We start from the raw sequence: 21,904 nt of genomic DNA, 5'->3' as shown, positions 1-21,904 counted from the left end.
CCTTGTGTAATCCCCACCACACGCCTCTCTCTCTCTCTCTCTCTCTCTCTCTCTCTCTCACTCTGTGTGTGTGTGTGTGTGTGTGTGTGTCTCTCTCTCTCCTCTACCGGGGCTCCCTCTCATCCACATCATTCATGATCCATTTGTCCCCAAAGTCATGTCTCTGCACCTCCTACCTTCCGTGATGTGGCCTCTTCTCTGCCTCTAGCTGTGCCGTCTGTTCTGTCAGTCTTCAAATCGATTTCTTGGGTACTCAGAATGACTTGATATTTACCTAGCTGTGTTTAGGGTCCAGGCAAGCTTGGGATCCTCCTCTTATGCCACCATGTTAACTCCTCCCTGCAGACCCTCTTGTTTCTTTTCCTGTTCTTTCCTTTAACATCTGGTGGTGAGAAGGCTTCAGATGTACCCTCCTGGCAAGTTTCTTCTACACAATTTCTCTGCCTTGTCGCACACATGTTTCATCTTCAGGCAGCTTCTCTGATGCTGAAAATGGATTGTACTTGTTTCAGGCTTTATAACATCACACCTTATCATCCAGAACAAGAGAAAGCATCTCATTCATTCTCCTGCCATCAACACCAATAATCAGGCAACAGGGCCAATCCTACAGATGTCTGCAGTTAAATAAGTGGAATGGTCACAGGCAAAACTGTGTTTCTCCTCAGAGGCTCAGAGACATCAGCAAAGATCCAGAGGAGTGTGAATTCCCTCAGCCAGGTGATAAGACTTTTAACAAGAAGACCATCAACCATCTCAACTACTACAAACATGTCAGGAGGTAAAAGAAGAAGAAAAAGCTATAAATGTGGCATATATTCAACACAGATTTTAATTGAGGACATGTCCCATGCAGGTGAGATTCCTTGCCAAGGTTACAAGTATTAAAAAGACATGGACACTGTACTCAAGAAAAGAAAAGGGACATAACTGGGGGTGAGAAACAAGGGCTGGGAGGTGAAGCATAGATTTACGAAAGCTCAGCAAAAGGTGGTGAAAATTCTCACCAGGCAGACTGCTTCCACTTCTGAATCAGGGAGGACTCACTAGAGGAAGTGACTTCTGATGCCTGTGACCCACGGAGTGCTGGGACTTCATTTTACACTGAGTTAAATTTTGAGACTTAAGTTCGAGAACCAAGTCAGAACAAACAAATCGCCCTAAATTACACTGAGCTTATATTGACAAGTGATCGTTAAGCGGAACTGAAGGACAAAATTGCACACAGACAGCCGCAAGGACATCACCACTGAGCTGGGTTTAGGTAAGTACTGGAGGCTGGGCTGCTGGGATCTCGCTCAGAACGGAGGTCAGTGCATGGACATCTCCAGTGTGTTTTCCTGGGAAGAACAGAGGAGGAGTCAGTCTGCAGCAGATGGAAGTGAGGACTGCAGAGGGGAAGAGCACTGGGAGCAGGAGGGCTGAGGACAGACTGAAAGGTGGGGAGACACATGGGAAAGAGCAGGAAGGTGGCTCCAGAGACGTACCAGCACTTCCAGAGCCACAGCGCCAGACCTGCCAGAAGCACCAGGGGCACTATCACCGCCAGGAAGACCAAGCCCGTGGAGTGGGTCTGCTCTGTGGGTTTGGAGCACAGACGGTGTCATTTCTCATCCACCCCGGGTTGAACCGCACCTCCCTGGTCGTCCTTGCTCTTGTCACCCTCTGCCTCACCAACTGCCCTTCCTCCTCTCTCTTCTCCCATCCCACCTTAGAGATGGACCTTCACCCAACCCTTTGCATCCTCCCACATCTACAGGACACTCACCCTCAGCTCTTCCATTTCTTGGATTACTGAGTATTTTAGTCCTTTGTGGTCTGGAGTCCCTACAATCCCCAGTTTTTCATCTGGCTCTCCTGCTCTGCAGGAAAACCACACGCTCCCTTTCCCTACCAGGTCCCAGCTCTTTCTCACCCCAGTAGAGGACCATGTCCTGGCCTCCTAGACTGCTGTGTCTCACTCGGCACGACAGGCCAGCTGCCTCCCGGGCCGCCACGTCCAGGGTCACTCGGAGATACCATGTCCCATCAGCATGGGGCAGGACGTCGCCTCGCTGGATGCCCCGCTGCTCCTGCTCACCCTGCATCCACATAACCCCCACGGGCTTGGGGTAGAAGCCAGAGACGTGGCACACCAGCAGCAGACGGCCGGGACCGGGACTGGGGCCAGCGGACAGCCAGGCCTCTGGCCTCACTGCAGACACAGGACAGGTATTCACAGACTGAGAGCGTAGGTCTTCATATCACTTTAGATAGACACAGCTTTCCACCTGTAGAAACCTGTCACCATATCCCCTCTCCCTCTTGGCTCCTTCTTATCCCGAATTTGAGGGAATTGTACAAATTTATGAGTGCAGAATAGAGAATTCTTGGAGGGAGAGACCAGGACTGACCTTGTTGCTGGAGATATGCCTTCCCTGCATCAAGAAGACCCAACAGGAACTGGGGGCAGGTGTCACTGAGGATCTTGTATAGTATTTCATTGAAAACATGATACTGATTGAATAGTGTGCAGACCTGCTGAGCTCTACTTCCTCCCTTTGGAGATGCCAACCATGATGTGTTCTGGAAATTAATGAGATCTGATCCTTGATAAGCAATCTGCGCAAAGCGTACTGATACTTCTCCAAAGTGGAAATCACAGCCTCCTGCGATCTGTACCTGGAAAGGATCTGGGGTAGAGAGACTATGAGTTAGAGGATAGGGGGAGGGAAAGAGATGAAATGACATGAACGCAAGCCATGATATTAGAAGCAGAGGGAGAAGGTCAGGGGATTGGAGGGAACGGAGCACAGTTTGGTTTGAGGGCAGGTTCACTCAAAGGGGAAGTGGTGGTGGATGGAGGCAGAGGAAGAGGTGAATGATAGAGGAAGGAACAAATGTTGGAGGAGAGAGATGAAGGGTGTGGGAAGAGGATAGGGAAGGGCACAGTGGGAGATCTGGGGTAAAAACAATCTAGGTTGAAGGGTTGCAGTGGGTACAGGGAACACATAGATGGAGTTCACTAATGGGATTGAATGGGAAGAAAAGTACAGTTCAAGGAGTCATCACAGAGTGAGGGAACAGAGGGTTTCTGGTTGCAGGCCAGGGAGAGGGATGGTGTCAGAAGACACCAGTTGGGGACAGGAGACCACAGCCTGTGGTCAATGAGAGGAGTAGGTAGTAGCAGAGGACAGGAAGCTTTTCAAGATTTGGGGTCTGGCTTCTACCCTCTGCATAGATGAGTGTGATTCGGAGTTATGATGGGGAGATGTGAGGTTCAAAAGCCAGTGGAGGTTCTTTCCTAGAGGAAGAAGGAACTCAAGAAGACACACACACACACCAGCCACCTCCAACCCACCCTGGAGGGAAGTGAACTCACATTCAAGCTGCCATTGTCTGACATGGTTATGAAAGATCTGAAGAAGCCTAATGGAATATGTATAGAATATCCTTTCTAGTTCCACAAGTGTCTCCTTACTGAAGTTGCCTTTGGACCAAGGCTGCAGGTAAGTGAAAGCGCCAGTCTTGCTGTCCCAGCCATGAGTCTGCAGCTCATCCAGCCAAGCTGAGCCTTGATTTTGTGTCCAGGAACGGTTGTAAAAGGATGAGGTCAGGATAATTTGGAAAAAGGTCGACTCCTGGAGAGCTGTGGGCAAAGAACAGATTGAGGAAGAGGAGGGCATTGGGAAGGAGACAGAATGGAGAAGAAGGTGCCAGGGTTGGGAACTAAAATGTGGAGGACAGGGAAGCCATAGTTGTCTCAGGAGATATGTGCTGCCCCAGAACCCTTGTCCCCACATACGTGCTGAGGAACTCACATCATGAACACATACACAGAGACACAAATACACACGTTACACACACAACCACACAGAGAGATGCACACATGCACACACATACACACATATACAAACAGGGAAATACAGGCACATACCCACACATGTACACACACATACACACACCAAGATGTACACAGACACCTACATACACACTTACACACACACACATGTTGAAACACACACAAGCACATGTTTACACATCACACACACACAAAGACTGGCACAAACACACACACACACATGCACACTCACATGTGCACCCACAGGGCAGAGCCAGAGGTCTCACCATCTTCACTGTCACCACCTGGGAGGAGAACCACGAACAACACAAGTTGCAGGAACAGCATCGTATCTGCAGATGTTCTCTCTTTCTCTACAAAGTCAGCCTTTGATGGCTGTTCTAGCAAACCTACCCACACACAGCACCTCTCCTCTGACTTTCTTCTCAACACACCAGCCTTTCCTGATTCTCTGTGACAATGCAAATGTGCTCCTCCCTCAACCCTGGACACCTACTCAGACTCTCACTTCCCCTCTTGGTCTGACTCTCCTTTCTTGTTTCCAGCTTCTCCTTGTCACCAGCTTCCATCCTGCTCCCTGTCCCCTAATTCAGAACAAATCCTGTGTGGCATAGAAAAGTCACCCCACCTCTCAGGCCTTTCCTTCTCTGGATAGTAACACATGAAAACACACAGGTCCCTGCACCCAGCACTGGAACCTGCTGTCACTCTGTCCTTCCTGCCCTTGTGACGCCTCCCATGTATTTTCTTCCCCATCTCACTCCCACCCCAGTCATTCACATCTGACTTCTCACTGCTTGTGTTAAAAAAACAAAATCAACCAGGTATATTTGAATATCCAGTTGTTTTTATTAAGTGATTCAAGAATGGGGCAGCACTCCATCTGGCAGGTATAGAGGAACTCTGAGGAGATGTATAAATGGGAAGATTTTATAGGAAGGATGTTGACAGAAGAGATAGGAGTGTTTCAGGGAAGGTCACCTTCCCTTAATTGGGAGAGCAGGGGTGTTATCATGCAGATGACCTCCCCTCCTTGCAGGTGGAGAGGGCCCATGTGACAGAGTACTTCACTGGTGCTGACCAGAGAATTCTCACTGACAGGTGAACATTTCTAGGGGAAGTGGTAACTGTAGTTAGGTTAGGGATTAAGCAAGTTTTGGGTACTTGACCTGGCCTGAGGTGCCATTTTGGGCCAACTGGTCTCTTTAACAGTTGCTCTATTTGCTTGTCCAGACTCCCCCATGATTGCCTGTGTAACAGAACCAGCAACCACCAGTTCACCATGATTCTTAGGGAGGAACCAGTAGCCATCACAGAGACCACAGGACATTGAAACATCTGCAGAATACTCCTTCATTCTGACTTGGATTCATATATACTCACTCACCGAGCAGTCACTTAGCATCTGCCTGGATGCAAGCACCGTGCTACACTCATGAAAATAGTTTTCACGATGCCATCACTTTACGCAAGGAGCTTTTAATTCTACTTGGGAAGAAAAACACATAAACCAAGATCTATCTATTCTGGTGTGCTGAGTTACTTTTTCTTTGTTGGTTGGCTGATTTTAAGTTCTAGTACCCTTAACATACAGTGTTATATTAGTTTCAGGGGTACAGTATAAGGACTCTACAATCCTATACATTACTCAGTGCTCATCAATATGACTGTAATGCTAATCCCCTTCACCTGTTTCCCCCATCCCCCCACCCACATCCCCTCTGGGAACCAGCAGTGTGTTCTCTATAGATCAGATTCTGTTTTTACCCTTGTCACTTTTTTTCTTTGTTCATTTTGGGTTTTTTCTCAAATTCCACATATGAAGAAATCATATGGTATTTTTCTTTCCCTGACTGATTATTTCACTTACCATCATACTCTAGCTCCATCCATGTTGTTGCAAATAGTAGAATTTCAGCCATTATTATGCCTGAGTAATATTCCATTGTGGGTACATACCACACTTTTTTTTTCCATATTCCTCTCTCTATTGGCACTCGTGTTGCTTCCATACATGGAGTATCGTAAATACTGCTGCAGTAAACATTGGGGTGCATGTTTCCTTTCATTTTAGTGTTTTCACGTTTTGGGGGTAAATATCCAGTAGTAGGATTATTGGGTCATAGGATAATTTTGTTTTTAATTTTTTGAGGAACTTCCATACTGCTTTCTATCATGGCTGTACCAGTTTGCATTCCCACCAAGTGTACAGGAGTTCCCTTTACACCACTTTCTCTACAACACTTGTTTCTTGTGTGTTTTTGAATTTAACCAATGTGACAGGTGTGAGCTGATATCTCATTGTGGTTAGGATTTGCATTTCCCTGATGGTGAGTGATGTTGAGCATTTTTTCCTGTGTCCATTGGCTATCTGGATGTCTTCTTTAGAGAAATGTCTACTCATGTCTTCTACCCATTTTTAATTGGATTATTTGTATTTTGGTGTTGAGTTGTCCAAGTTCTTTATATATTTTTGATACTAACCTTTTATCAGGTATGTTATTAGGATATATCTACTCACATTCAGTAGACTGTCCAATAGTTTTGTTAACTTTTTCCTTTGCTGTGCAAAAGCTTTTTATCTTGAGGAAGTCCCAATAGTTCATCTTTGCTTTTGTTTCTCATGCCTTTGGAGATGTGTCTAGCAAGCAGTTGCTGCGGCCAAGGTCAAAGCGGTGCTGCCTGTGTTCTCCTAAAGAATTTTGCTGGATTCCTGTCTCATATTTAGGTCTTTCATACATTTTGAGTTTATTTTTGTGTATGTTGTGAGAAAATGGTCCAGTTTCATTCTTCTGCATGTAGCTGTCCAATTTTCCCAACACCATTTGCTGAAGAGACTGTCTTTTTACCATTGGATAGTCTTTCCTGCTTTGTTGAAAACCAGTTGACCATAGAGTTGAGAGTCCATTTCTGGGTTGTCTATTCTGTTCTATTGATCTCTGTGTCTGTTTTAGTGCCCATACCATACCATCTTAATAGCTTTGTAATACAGCTTGAAGTCTGGAATTATGATGCCACCAGCTTTGGATTCCTTTTTCAACATTCCTTTGGTTATTCAGGGTCTTTTCTGGTTCCATACAAATTTTAGGATTATTTCTTCCAGCTCCGTGAATAATGTTGATGGTATTTTAATAGGGATTGCACTGAAAGTGTAGATTACTCTGGGCAGCTTTGATGTTTTCACAATATTTTTTCTTCCATTCAATGAGAATGTAATGTTTTTTCATTTCTTTGTGTCTTCCTCAATTTCTTTCTTAAGTGTTCTATAGTTTTCAGAGCACAGATCTTTTACCCCTATGGTTAGGTTTATTCCTAGGTATCTTGTGGGTTTTGATGGAATTGTAAATGCACTGATTCCTTGATTTCTCTTTATTCTCCCTTATCATTAGTGTATAGAAATGCAGCTGATTTCTGTGCACTGATTTTATATCCTGCCACTTTGCTGAATTCCTGTATGAGTTCTAGCGATTTTTGAGTAGCGTCTTTTGGGTTTTCAACATAGAATATCATATCATCTGTGAAGAGGGAGAGTTTGACTTCTTCTTTGCCAATTTGGATGCTTTTTATTTCCTTTTGTTGTCTGATTGGTGAAGTTAGGACTTCCAGTACTATGTTGAACAGCAGTGGTAAGAGTAGACATGCCTGTCATGTTCCTGACTTTAGGGGGAAAGCTCTCAGTTCTTCCCTGTTGAGGATGATATTTGCTATGGGTTTTTCATATATGGTATTTAATATCATTTCATATATGATATTGAGGTATGTTCCCTCTATCCCTACACTGCAGAGAGTTTTTATCAAGAAAGAATGCTGTATTTTGTCAAATGTTTTTCTGCATCCATTGAGAGGATCATATGGCTCTTGTGCTTTCTTTTATCAATGTGGTGTATCACATTGATCAATCTGTGGATGTTGAACCACTCTTGCAGCCCAGGAATAAATCCCGCTCGGTTGTCGTGAATAATCTGTTTAATATACTGTTGGATCCTATTATCTAGTATCTCTTTGAAAATAGTCGCATCCATGTTCATCAGGGATATTGGTCTGTAATTCTCTCCTTTTTTGGTGGGGTCTCTGCCAGGTTTTGGGATCAAGGTAATTCTGGCTTCATAGAATGAGTTTGGAAGTTTTCCTTCCATTTCTATTTTTTGAAACAGCTTTGGAAGAATAGGTATTATTTCTTCTTTAAATGTTTGGTAGACTCCACTGGGAGACCATCTGGCCCTGGACTCTTGTTTGTTGGGAAATTTTTGATTCCTGTTTCAATTTCTTTGCTGGTTATGGGTCTGTTCAGGTTTTCCATTTCTTCCTGTTTCAGTGTTTATAGTTTATATGTTTCTAGGAATGCATCGATTTCTTCCAGATTGCCTAATTTGTTGGCACATAATTGCTCATAATATTATTTTATAGTTGTATTTTTCAGCGTTGGTTATGATCACTCCTCTTTCATTTATGATTTTATTTATCTGGGTCCTTTCTCTTTTCTTTTTGATATATCTGGCTAGGGGTTTATCAATCTTATTAATTCTTTCAAAGAACAAGCTTCTAGTTTGGTTGATCTATGCTACTGTTATTTTGACTTCTATATCATTAATTTCTGCTCTAATCTTTATTATTTTTCTTCTCCTGTTGAATTTAGGCTCTATTTGCTGGTTGTTTTTTTTTCCAACTCCATTAGGTGTAAGGTTAGGTTGTATATTTGAGACTTTTCTCATTTCTTGAGAAAGGCCTGTATTGCTCTCTACTTCCCTCTTAGGACCACCTTTGCTGCCTCCCAAAGTTCTGAACTATCATGTTTCAATCTTCATTTGTTTCTATGTATTTTTTAAGTTCTTTTTTAATTTCCTGGTTGACCTATTCATTCTTTAGTAGGATGTTCTTTAACTTCCATGCATTTGTGTTCCATCCAAATTTTCTCCTGTGATTGAGTTCAAGTTTAAAGCATTGTGGTCTGAAATATGCATGGTATAATCTCAATCTTTTGGTACCAGATGAGACCTGATTTGTGACCCAGTATGTGATCTATTCTGGAGAATGTTCCATGTGCACTCGAGAAGAATGTGTATTCTATGACTTTAGGATGAAATGCTCTGAATATATTTCTGAGATCTATCTGTTCCAGTGTGTCATTCAAAGCCCTTGTTTCCTTGTTGATCTTCTGCTTGGATGATCTGTCCATTACTGTGACTGGGGTGTTAAAGTCCTCTCCTGAGGAGGGGCAAGATGGCGGAGGAGTGGGGGGCTCCGTTTCAACTGGTCCCCTGAATTTAGCTGAATATCTACCAAGCCAGTCTGAACACCCACAAATCAGCCTGAGATGTAAGATTATCTGTCCGGATCTCTTCAGGGGCAGAGGATCGTCAGTTGAGAGTAGGAAGGACAGAGTTGTGATCGCACGGACAGATATCGGAGGATAAACAGAATGGGGATGGAACCACCAGAAGCTAGCCACTAGGAAGTAATATGATACCCCAGTGAAAAAGCATCCTGCACCTGGGGACCAGTGATAGCTTGGAGAGCGGTGGCAGAGGGACAGCAAGGGCCTGATAACATTGCTCAAACAGAATCTGGGAGCCTAAGGGGCAAACGCGGGGATGAGGGCAGCCACTTGCACAGACCCGGGGCGCCGGCTGCCGCAGCACTGCCTACACCCACCCAGACTGTGATCGCTCTTGGTTTTGGAGGCACAGGGGGCAGAGACAAGCAGGAGTCTGGGTCAATGACTACTGAGAGGGTCACTGGGGGCGTGCACCGCCTGTGGGAGGGCACTTACAGAGGGAGACTGTGTTCTGGAGGGTTCAGAGAGGAGCAGACTGTGGCTTCTCACCTCTGGGACGGAGGTCTAAGAGTGGACATTTTCCTTTGCTCTGACCCTCTGAAAAGGCATGAAAAGCCGCCAGAGAACAAAAGTCCAAAACGCCATTTTCCACGGAGCCCAGCCCCTTGATACGGGCAGGGCAACTCTGCCCAAGCAGAGTTGCCTGAAAAACAACAGGCAGGCTCCTCCCCCAGAAGACAAGCTGGAAGAACAGGAGGATGACAACCCGAAGGTCCCCATAAAACTGTAAAACTCCAACCAGGGGACTATAGTATATTGAGCTCCTGGTGTTGCCTCACAGCCTATGTATTTCTTAGATATAACTTTTTAAAAAAATTCTTCTTCATGTTTCATCTCTGTTTTTCTCTTTTTACATACTTATCATTTCAACTAGAGGTTTAATACAACATATTCCATAGTAAGTTTTTAACTTGTACCTTTTCACGTATTTATTTTTTTCTTTAGATAGATAGATAGATAGATAGATAGATAGATAGATATAGATAGAAGCATCAATGTAGTCTTTTTTTCCCTATTCAATACTACCTTTACATATTTACCAGTTTTAATTTCCCTGTAACTCTGGGAAGTAGGGTTCTCTAACAAAGAGAACAAATTACACCCAGGAAGACCTGAAACACCCTACCTTACCCACATTGAGAGATTATAGCCCCCTTCCCTCTCCCCCATTCTTGTTCTGAACTTTATAAATCTCATTCTTGGGTTTCATTTTGGCTGGATTTTTTTTGGTGGTGGCTTCTGATCACTTGGAACTTTCCCAGGGTGCACCTTTCCTGGATTCTGGTTGATATTTTTGACTCTACACTCCCTCAACCGCCCCTCAACAAAATGAATAGGAGGAGGAACTCCCAACAAAGAAAAGAACCAGAGACAATGGCCTCTCCCTTAGACCTAATAGATATGGATATAAGCAAGACGTCAGAAATAGACTTCAGGGTAACAAATATGAGGACAATAGCTAGGCTTGAGAAAACCATTAATGGCAACATAGAAACTCTAAGGGTAGAAATGAGAGCTAATCAGGCCAAACTTAATGCTATGAATGAAATGCAGTCTAAACTAGATACTCTAACAGCCAGGGTAAATGAGGCAGAAAATGAATTAGTGATCTAGAGTATAAACTGATAGAGAGGAAGGAACAGGAGGAGGCCTGGGGGGGAAAAACAGTTTAAAATCCATGAGAATAGACTTGAAGAAATCAACGACATCATGAAATATTCCACTGTCAGAATTATTGGGATCCCTGAGGAGGTGGAGAGAGAGGACTAGAAGATATATTTGAGCAAATTGTAGCTGAGAATTCCCTAATCTGGGGAATGAAATAAGCATTCGTGTCCTAGAGGCAGAGAGGACTCCTCCCAAGATCAAGGAGAACAGACCAATGCCTCAGCATGTAATAGTAAAACTCGCAAATCTTAGAACCAAGGAAGCCATCCTAAGGGCAGTTAGGGGGAAGAGATTCTTTATGTACAAAGGGAGGAACATCAGAATATGTCAGACCTGTCCAGATAGACCTGGCAAGCCAGAAAGGGCTGGCAAAACATATTCAGGGTGCTAAATGAGAAGAACATGCAGCCAAGAATACTTTATCCAGCAAGGCTGTCATTCAGAATGGATGGAGAGATAATGAGCATCCAGGACTGGGAGAAACTGAAAGAATATGTGACCACCAAGCCAGCCCTGCAAGAAATATTAAGGGGGATTCTATAAAAGAGGAAAGACCCCAAGAGTAATATGGACCAGAAATTTACAGAGACAATACATAGAAACAGGAACTGTACAGACAATAAGATGGCAACAAACACATAACTTTCAGTAGTAACCCTTAACTTGAACAACTGAAGTGCTCCCATGAAATGACACAGGGTTGCAGATTGGATACAAAGACAGGACTCATCCATATGCTGTCTACAAGGGACTCATCCATATGCTGTCTACAAGAGACTCATTTTGAACCTAAAGACACCTCCAGACTGAAAGTGGGGGGATGGAGAAAAATTTTTCATGCCAACAGACCTCAAGAAAGCTGTGGTAGCAATTCTTATATTGGACAAATTAGAATTTAAACCAAAGACTGTAAAAACAGATCCAGAGGGACACTATATCATTCTTAAAGGATCTATCCAACAAGAAAATCTAACAATTGTAAATATCTATGTCCCCAACATGGGAGCATCCAACTACATAAGCCAGCTGTTAAGCAAAATAAAGAATCAGATTGACAATAATACGTTAATAGTAGGAGATTTTAACACTCCACTCTCAGCACTAGACAGATCATCTAAACAGAAGATCAGCAAAGAAACAAGAGCTTTGAATGACGCATTGGACTGGATGGACTTCGTAGATATATACAGAACATTCCACCCTAAAACAACATAATACTCATTCTTCTCAAATGCACATGGAACTTTCTCCAAATTAGACTACATACTGGGTCACAAATCAGGTCTCAGCCAACAACAAAAGATTGAGATTATGCCCTGCATGGTATCAGACCACAATGCCTTGAAACTGGAATTCAATCACAAGAAAAAAATTTGAAGGAATTCAAACACTTGGAAGTTTAAGAGCATCCTGCTAAAGAATGAATGGGTCAACCAGGAAGTTAAAGAAGAACTTAAACAATTCATGGAAACGAGTGAGAATGTAAACGCATTGGTCCAAAACCCATGGGACACTGCAAAGGTGGTCCTAAGGGGGAAATACATAGCCATCCAAGCCTCTTTCAAAAAAATTTAGAAAAATCCCAAATGCACATGCTAACCCTACACCTAAAGGAGCTGGAGAAAGAACAGCAAATAAAACCTAAACCCAGCAGGAGAGGAGAAATAATAAAGATTAGAGCAGAGATCAGTGAAATAGAAACCAGAAAAAACAGTAAAACAGATCAACAAATCTAGAAGCTGGTTCTTTGAAAGAGTTAATAAGATCGATAAACCACTGGCCAAACTTACCCAAAAGAAAAGAGAAAGGACCCAAATTAATAAAACCATGAATGAAAGGGGAGAGATCATGACTAACACCAAGGAAATAGAAACAATGATTAGAAATGATTACCAGCAACTATATGCCAACAAATTAAGCAACCTGGAAGAATTGGACGCCTTCCTGGAAACTTAGAAACTACCAAGACTGAAACAAGAAGATATAGACAATCTCAATAGATGAATAACCAATAATGAAATTGAAGCAGTAATCAAAGACCTCCCAAAAAACAAAAGTACAGGGCCAGATGGCTTCCCAGGGGAATTCTAACAAACATGCAAAGAAGAAATAATACCTATTCTCCTGAAGCTGTTCCAAAACAAAACAAAACAAAACAAACAAACAAAACCAGAAGGAAAACTTCTAAACTCCTTCTATGAGGTGAGCATTACCCTGATCCCAAAACCAGGCAAAGACTCCATCAAAAAAGGAGAATTACAGACCCATATCCCTGATGAACATGGATGAGAAAATAATCAATAAGATCCTAGCTAATAGGATCCAACAGTACATTAAAAGGATTATTCACAACCAAGTGGGTTTTATGCCTGGGATGCAAGGGTGGTTCAACATTCACTAATCAATCAAAGTGGTAGAGCACATCAATAAAAGAAAAGACAAGAACCATATAATCCTCTCAATTGATGCAGAAAAAGAATTTGACAAAATACAACCTCCTCCATTGCTGATTAAAATTCTTCAGAGTATAGGGATAGAAGGAACATTCCTCAATATCATAAAAACCACCTATGAAAAGCCCACAGCAGATATCTTTATCAATGGGGAAAGCTGAGAGCCTTTCCCTTAAGATCAGGAACACAACAGTGATGGCCGCTCTCGCCACTATTGTTCAACATAGTACTAGAAGTCCTAGCCTCAGCAATCAGACAACAAAAAGAAATAAAAGGCATCCAAATTGGCAAAGAAGAAGTCAAACTCTCCCTCCTCACAGAGGACATGATACTTTATGTGGAAAACTCAAAAGACTCTACCCCCAAATTACTAGAACTCATACCACAATTCAGCAGTGTGACGGAATACAAAATCAATGCACAGAAATCAGTTGCTTTTCTCTACACTAACAATGTAACTGTAGAAAGAGAAATTAGAGTCAACTGCATTCACAATAGCAACAAAAACCATAAGATACCTAGGAATAAACATAACTAAAGAGGTAAAGGATCTATACTCTAGAAACTACAGAACACTCATGAAAGAAATTGAGGAAGACACAAAAAGTTGGAAAAATATTCCATGCTCATGGAGTGAAAGAATAAACACAGTTAAAATGTCTACCCTGTCCAGAGCAATTTACACTTTCAATGCCATTCCTATTAAAATACCATTGGCATTTTTCAAAGAGGTGGAACAAAAAATCCTAAAATTTGTATGGAACCAGAAAACACCCCGAATCTCCATGGGAATGATGAAAGAGAAAAACAAGGCTGGGGCATCACATTACCTGCCTTCAAGCTGTAGTACAAAGCTGTGATCACCAAGAGACCATGGTACTGACACAAAAACAGACACATAGACCAAAGGAACAGAATAGAGACTCCAGAAATGGACCCTCAATTCTATGATCAAATAATCTTTGACAAAGCAAGAATAAATATCCAATGGAAAAAAGACAGTCTCTTCAATAAATGGTGCTGGGAAAATTGTACAGCTACATATAGAAGAATGAAACTGGACCATTCCCTTAGACCATACATAAAGATAAACTCAGAATGGATAAAAGACCTCAATGTGAGACAGGAATCCCTCAATATCCTAGAGGAGAACATAGGCAGCAACCTCTTCGACATCAGCCACAGTAACTTCTTTCAAGACATGTCTCCAAAGGCAAGTGAAACAAAAGCAAAAATGAATTTTGAGACTTCATCAAGAAAAAAAGCTTCTGCACAGCAAAGGAAACAATCAACAAAACTAAGAGGCAGCCCACGGAATGGGAGAAGATATTTACAAATGACATTATAGATAAAGGGCTGGAATCCAAGATCTGTAAAGAACTTCTCAAACTCAACACCCAAAAAACTAATAACCCAGTTAAAAAATGGGCAGAAGACATGAACAGACAATTCTCCAAAGAAGACATACAAATGGCCACAGACACATGAAGAAATGTTCAACACCACTAGCCATCAGGGAAATACAAATCAAAACCACAATGCGATACCACCTTACACCAGTTAGAATGGCAAAAATTGGCATGGCGAGAAACAACAAATGTTGGCGAGGGTATGAAGAAAGGAGAACCCTCTCACAGTGTTGGTGGGAATACAAGCTGGTGGAGCCACTCTGGGAAACAGTATGGAGGTTCCTCAAGATGTCAAGAATAGAGGTACCCTATGACCCAGCAATTGCACTACTAGGTATTTACCCCAAGGATAAAGATGTAGTGAAAAGAAGGTGCACATGCACCCCAATGTTCATAGCAGCAATGTCCACAATAGCCAAACTGTGGAAGGAGCTGCGATGCCTTTCACCAGACGAATGGATAAAGAAGATGTGGTCCATACATACAATTGACTATTACTCAGCCATCAAAAAGAATGAAATCTTGCCATTTGCAATGATGTGGGTGGAACTAAAGGGTATTATGCTAAGTGAAATAAGAGAAAGACAAATATGATTTCACTCAGGTGTGGAATTTAAGAAACAAAACAGAGGAACATAGGAGAAGGGTAGGAAAAATGAAATAAGACAAAATCAGAGAGGGAGGCAAACCATAAGAGACTCTTAACAATAGGAAACAAACTGAGGGTTGCTTGAGGAGAGGTGCTTAGGGGAAATGGGGTATTTGGCTTTGGAGAAGCATTTTCCTTGTGTAACCTCCTCCACGCTCCCCTCTCTCTCTCTCTCCCTCTCTCTCTCTCTCCCCTTCTCTTCCTCTCTCCCTCTCTCCCTCCCTCCTCTCTCTACTGTCTTAAATCAGGGCTCCCTCTCATCCACAGCACTCATGATCCATTTCTCCCCCAAGTCATGTCTCTGCACTTCCTACCTTCTGTGATGTGGCCTCTTCTCTGCCTCTAGCTGTGCCGTCTGTTCTGTCAGTCCTCAAATCGATTTCTTGGGTACTCAGAATGATTTTATATTTATCTAGCTGTGTTTAGGGTCCAGGCAAGCTTGGGATCCTCCTCTTATGCCACCATGTTAGCTCCTCCCTGCAAACCCTCTTGTTTCTTTTTCTGTCCTTTCCTTTAACTTTCTGGTGGTGAGACGGCTTCAGATGTACCCTCCTGGCAAGTTTCTTCTACACAATTTCTCTGCCTTGTCGCACACATGTTTTATCTTCAGGCAGCTTCTCTGGTGCTGAAAATGGATTGTACTTGTTTCAGGCTTTATAACATCACACCTTATCATCCAGAACAAGAGAGAGCATCTCATTCCCCTGCCATCAAGCCCAGGAATCAGGCAACAGGTCCAATCCTACAGATGTCTGCAGTTAAATAAGTGGAATGGTCACAGGCAAAACTGTGTTTCTCCTCAGAGGCTCAGAGACATCAGCAAAGATCCAGAGGAGTGTGAATTCCCTCAGCCAGGTGATAAGACTTTTAACAAGAAGACCATCAACCATCTCAACTACTACCAACATGTCAGGAAGAAAAAGAAGAAGAAAAAGCTATAAATGTGGCATATATTCAACACAGATTTTTATTGAGGACATGTCCCATGCAGGTGAAACACCTTTCCAAGATTACAAATATTAAAAAGACATGGACTTTGTTCTCAAGAATCCTAAGAATTAGAAGGGACAAGGGTCCTAACTGGGGGTAACAAGTGGTGGGAGGTGAGGTGTAGATTTATGAAAGTTCAGGAAAAGGTGGTGGAAATTCTCAACAGGCAGAGACTGCTTCTACTTGTGAATCAGGGAGGGTTCTCTGGAGGAAATGACATCTCATGCTTGTTCCTCCATGCAGGTGCTGGGGCCTCGTTCCATTCAGAGATAAATTTGAGATTTAAGTTCCAGACCAAGTGAGAACAACAAGAACAACAAAATGCTAAATTACACTAAGTGAATGTAGACAACTGATGATTAAGCAGAAATGAAAGACAAAGTTGCACACAGATTGTTACAAGGACATCACCGCTGAGCTGGGTTTAGGTAAACACTGGAGCTTGGGATGCTGGGATCTCTGACACTGCACTGAGGTCTCCACCGTGTTTTCCTGGGAACAACAGAGGAGGAAGTCACTCTGTAGCATGTTGACATGAGGACTACAGAGAGAAAGGTCACTGGGAGGAGGGCTGAGGACAGGCTGAAATGTGGGGAGACATGTACGAAGAGCAGGAAGGTGGCTCCAGAGACTTACCAGCACTTCCAGAGCCACAGCACCAGACCTGCCAGAAGCACCACGGGCACTATCACCGCCAGGAAGACCAAGCCCATGGAGTGGGGCTGCTCTGTGTGTTTAGTGCACAGAGGATGTCACTTCCCAACCACCCCGGGTTGAACTGCACCTCCCTGGTCCTCTTTGCTCTTGTCACCCTCTGCCTCACCAACTGCCCTTCCTCCTCTCTCTTCTCCCATCCCTCCTCAGAGATGGACCCTTCACCCAACCCTCTGCATCCTCCCACATCTAGAGGGCCCCCACTCTCAGTTCTCCATCCCTTGGTTTACTGATGTTAGTCATTTTTGGTCTAGAATCCCTAGCAACCCAAATTTTTCATCTGCCTTTCATCCTCTGCTCTAACACCAACCACCCCCTTTCGCAGCCAGGTCCAGCTCTTTCTCACCCCAGTAGAGGACCATGACCTGGCCTCCTAGACTGCTGTGTCTCACTCGGCAGGACAGGCCAGCTGCCTCCCGGGCCACCACGTCCAGCATCACTCGGAGATACCATGTCCCATCAGCATGGGGCAGGATGTCGCCTCGCTGGGTGCCCCGCTGCTCCTGCTCACCCCGCATCCACATCACCCCCACGGACTTGGGGTAGAAGCCGGAGACGTGGCACACCAGCAGCAGACGGCCTGGACCCGGACTGGGGCCAGTGGACAGCCAGGCCTCTGGCCTCACTGCAGACATAGGACACGAATTCACAGACTGAGAAGGTAGATATTCACATCGCTTTAGATAAACACATCTTTCTACCTCTAGAAACCTGTCACCACCATCCCCTCTCCCTCATGTCCTCATCTTATCCTGAATTTAAATAAAACTTTGCAAATGTATGATTGCAGAATAGAGACTTATGGAGGGAGAGAGCAGGACTGACCTTGCCGCAGGAGATATGCTTTCCCTGCATCAAGAAGACCCAAGAAGAAACGCGGGAGGATGTCATTGATGTGCACGTGGACTATCTTATTAACCACGTAGTACTGATTGAATAGTTTGCAGATCTGCTGAGCCCTACTTCCTCCCTTTGGAGATGGCTGCCATGTCATGTTCTGGAAGTTCACAAGATCTGATCCTTGATAAGCAATCCTCAGGTAGCATTCTAATGCTTTCCCAAAATGCAGCTCACAGCCTTTGACTACCTGTACCTGAAAAGGATCTGGGAAGAGAAATTGTGAGTTACAGGACAGGGGAAGTGAAAGAGATGAAATGAGATGAGTGGAAGCCAAGGATGGTAGAAGCAGAGGGAGAAGTTCAGGTGATTGGAAGGAATGAGTAGACTTTGGCTTGAGGGGAGGCTTAGACAAAGGGGAAGTGGTGGTCACTGGAGGCAGAAGAAGAGGTGAATGATTGAGGAAGGAATAAATGTTGGAGGAGAAACATGAAGGTTGTGGGCAGAGAATAGGGAAGGGCTCAGTGGAAGAGCTGGGGTAAAAACAGTCTAGGGTGCAGGGAGAGCATTGGGTACAGGGAACACATAGAGAGACATCGCTGCTGGAATTGAATGGGGAGAAAAGTACAATTCAAGGAGTCAGTCCAGGAAAGGGGTGGTCATGGGAGACACTAATGAGAAACAGGAGAGCACAGCCTGTTGTCAATGAGAGGAGTGGGAAGTAGCAGAAGACATGAAGCTTTTCAAGAATCACGGTCTGGCTTCTACCCCCCAGCACAACTGGGTGCAATTCAGCTTTATGATGGGGAGATATGAACTTTAGAAGCCAGTGGAGGTTCTTTCCTAGAGGAAGAAGGAGCTCAAGGAGACATACACACCTGCCACTTCCATCCTACCTGCCCATAGGAATCTGAACTCACATTCAAGCTGCCATTGGCGGACATGGTTATGAAATATTGGAGGAAATCCAGTGGAGAATATATGCAAGGACCTTTCCTGTTCCTTCAGCTCCTTATTGCTGAAGTTACCCTTGGACCAAGGCTGCAGGTAAGTGAAAGCGCCAGTCTTGCTGTCCCAGCCATGAGTCTGCAGCTCATCCAGCCAAGCTGAGCCTTGATTTTGCGTCCAGGAACGGTTGTAAAAGGATGAGGTCAGGATCATTCAAATGGAGATCGGCAACTGGAAATCTGTGGAAAAGAACAGATAGACTGGAAGAGGAGGGCATTGGGAAGGAGACAGAAATGAGAAGAAAGTGCCGGGGTTGGGAACCAAAATCTGGAGGACAAGGAAGCCATAGTTGTCTCAGGAGACATGTGGTGCCCCAGAGCCCTGAGCTTCGTACCCAACCATCAGAGAAGCACACGGCCCTGGGTTTGGGGATGCTCAGGACGGAACCAGGCTGGCACTCTCCCTCCCCAGGTGTGTGCTGGGGAGACCATATCACCAGTGCACACACACACGGACATAAATGCACACATGTGCACACACACCATAAGTGCACAGATGTACGGGAGCACAAACATGCATACACAATCCTACAAACTTACAGCAATGTACATACCCTAACACAAGCGAGCCTACACATGCACATGGACACACGTGCACAAAAACAGACACGCACACACACATGCACATGTACAAACTCATACACATATTAAAACAGACACAGACAGACAGACAAGCACATGTACACACATGATGTACACAGACTTGCACACTCACAGACACACACAGATGCACACAAGGCACCCATACACGCAAACTCGTGCATACTTACACACACATATGCACCATACAGACACACAAGGGCATGTACACACATCACACAAGGACTGGCACAAACACACACACACACACACACATGCACACTCACATGTGCACCCACAGGGCAGGGCCAGAGGTCTCACCATCTTCACTGCCACCATCTGGGAGGAGAACCACAAACAACACAAGTTGCAGGAAAAGCATCGTATCTGCAGATGTTCTCTCTTTCTCCGACAAAGTCAGCCTTTGACGGCTGTTCTAACGAACCTACCCACACACAGCACCTCTCCTCTGACTTCCTTCTCCACACACCAGCCTTCCCTGAGTCTCTGCACCAATGCAAATGTGCTCCTCCTTCAATCCTGGACACCTACTCAGACTCTCACTTCCCCTCCTGTTTGACTCTCTTCTCTGGCCTCCATCCTGCTCCCCATCCCCTAATTCAGAGGCTACAGAACAAGTCCTGTGTGGCATAGAAAAGTCATCCCACCTCTCAGGCCTTTTCTTTTCACCCAGTCAGTAACCCATGAAAACATATGGCTCCCAGCACCCAGCCCTGGACCCTGCTGTCACTCTGTCCCTCCTGCCCTGTGACACCCCCATCTGTTTCCTTCCTCTTCTCACCCCCCACCCCAGCTCATTCACATCCCTGACTTCTCCCTGCTTGTGTTAAAAAACAAAACCAACCAGGTATATTTGAAGATCGAATTGATTTTATTAAGTGATTCAAGAATTGGGCAGCACCCCATCTGACAAGTAGAGGGGAGCTCCTAGAAGTAGCAAAAATGGGAGGTTTTTATAGGAAGGAGACTGTTAGCAAAAGAAAAGAAAGTCATGTTTCAGGGAAGGTCATCTTCCTTAATTGGGAGAGCAGGGGTGTTATCATTCAGATGATCACCCCTCCCTGGGGCTGTAGAGGGCCCATGTGACAGATCACCTCACTGGTGCTGACCAAAAAATTCCTTACTGATGGGTGAACCTTTCTGGGGGAGGTGGAAACTGCAGTTAGATCAGGGGTAAAGCAAGGTTTAGAGACTTGACCTGGCTCTAGGCACCATTTTGGGCCCATGGGTTTCTTTTTAACATTTGCTCTATTTGCTTATCCAGATTCCCCCGAGATTGCCTGTCTAACAGTATCAGCAACCACCAGCCCACCATGATTCCTAAGGGGGAACCAGTAGCCATCACAGAAACCACAGGACATTGAAACATCTGAAGTATACCTCCTCAGTCTGACCTGCATTCATATATATTCACTCACCAGTCACGTAGCACCTGCTGGATGCAAGCACCGTGCTACACTCGTGAAAATACAGTGTTCGCAGTGCAATCACTGTATGCAAGGAGCTTTCAGTCTACTTGGGAAGAAAAACACATAAACCAAAAATATACATTTTGGTGTTACTTTTTCTTTTGTTATTTTTTTTAATTCCACTGTAGTTAACCTTTAATTAGTGTTATATTAGTTTCTGGTGTACAATATAGTTATTGAGCAATTCTATATGTTATCAGTGCTCATGAAATAATGTAATGCTAATCCCCTTCAGCAATTTCCCCCATCCCCCACCCACCTCCCCTCTGGGAACCAGCAGTATGTTCTCTGTAGATAAGAGGCTATTTTTTCCTTTGTCACTTTTTCCTTTGTTCCTATGTTTTGTTTCTTAATTCCACATATGAACGAGACCACATGGTATTCGTCTCTGTCTGAATGACTTATATCACTTTCCATCACGCTCTCCAGCTCCAACCATGTTGTTGCAAATGGAGAGACCAGTTATTTTTATGTCTTAGTAATATTCCATTCTGGGTACATCCCACATCTTTTCTCTTTATTCATCTAACCGTGGACACTTGGGTTGATTTCATATGTTGACAATTAGTAAATGATGCTGCAGTAAACATTGGGGTGCTCGTTTCTTTTCTTTTCTTTTTAAAGATTTCATTTATTTATTGGACAGGGAGAGACACAGCGAGAGAGGGAGCACCAGCAGGGGGAGTGGAGAGGGAGAAGCAGGCTTCCCGCTAGTGGGGAGCCCGATGCGGGGCTCGATCCCAGGACCCTGGGTCATGCCCTGAGCTGAAGGCAGATGCTTAACGACTGAGCCAGCCAGGCGCCCCAGGGATGCTAGTTTCTCTTCATTTTAGTGTTTTCACATTCTTTGGGTAAATACCCAATAATACAAAAAAAAATATCTAGTAGTAAAATCCATCGGATCATATAGTAATTCTGTTTTTAATTTTTTG

General features: G+C 44.1%; 2 protein-coding genes across 6 annotated transcripts in view; both read right to left on the bottom strand.

The window, feature by feature from the left end:
- Positions 1-809: 809 nt before the first annotated feature.
- Positions 810-21,904, bottom strand: part of LOC103672081 (T-cell surface glycoprotein CD1a-like) — a 29,748-nt gene continuing 8,653 nt past the window's right edge. The window contains exons 1-6 of one of the 5 annotated variants that reach the window (XM_008700749.2): positions 4,074-4,321; positions 3,362-3,628; positions 2,394-2,672; positions 1,916-2,194; positions 1,488-1,578; positions 810-1,340 (exon numbers count right to left, since the gene is read on the bottom strand). In XM_008700749.2, coding sequence (XP_008698971.1) covers positions 1,244-1,340; positions 1,488-1,578; positions 1,916-2,194; positions 2,394-2,672; positions 3,362-3,628; positions 4,074-4,110 — 1,050 coding nt within the window. In that variant the 5' untranslated portion in view covers positions 4,111-4,321 and the 3' untranslated portion in view covers positions 810-1,243. Of the gene's footprint in view, positions 1,341-1,487; positions 1,579-1,915; positions 2,195-2,393; positions 2,673-3,361; positions 3,629-4,073; positions 4,322-16,938; positions 17,073-21,904 lie in introns of those variants that run through there. The other 4 variants (XM_008700747.2, XM_008700750.2, XM_040635878.1 and 1 more) reach the window with 4 other exon arrangements.
- Positions 17,242-18,840, bottom strand: LOC103672082 (T-cell surface glycoprotein CD1b-3-like). Its single transcript, XM_040634609.1, has 3 exons — positions 18,793-18,840; positions 17,885-18,524; positions 17,242-17,684 (listed from the first exon to the last, which is right to left on the bottom strand). Exons 1-3 carry the CDS (start codon positions 18,838-18,840, stop codon positions 17,359-17,361), a joined length of 1,014 nt encoding a protein of 337 aa, XP_040490543.1. The 3' UTR covers positions 17,242-17,358.

The sequence above is a fragment of the Ursus maritimus genome, unplaced genomic scaffold, assembly GCF_017311325.1.
Source record: "Ursus maritimus isolate PB19 unplaced genomic scaffold, ASM1731132v1 scaffold_2, whole genome shotgun sequence".
NCBI lineage: Eukaryota > Metazoa > Chordata > Mammalia > Carnivora > Ursidae > Ursus > Ursus maritimus.
This window is presented reverse-complemented; position numbering and strand designations above follow the sequence as displayed.

Coding starts and splice junctions, on each gene's coding strand:
- LOC103672082 (XM_040634609.1), bottom strand. CDS start 18,840: ATGTCCGCCAATGGCAGCTTGAATGTGAGTTCAGATTCCTATGGGCAG. Junction 18,525..18,792: donor GTTCAGATTCCTATGGGCAG/GTAGGATGGAAG, acceptor ACTCCTTGAATT/GTACTTTTCTCCCCATTCAA. Junction 17,685..17,884: donor AGCATATCTCCTGCGGCAAG/GTCAGTCCTGCT, acceptor CTATGTCTGCAG/TGAGGCCAGAGGCCTGGCTG.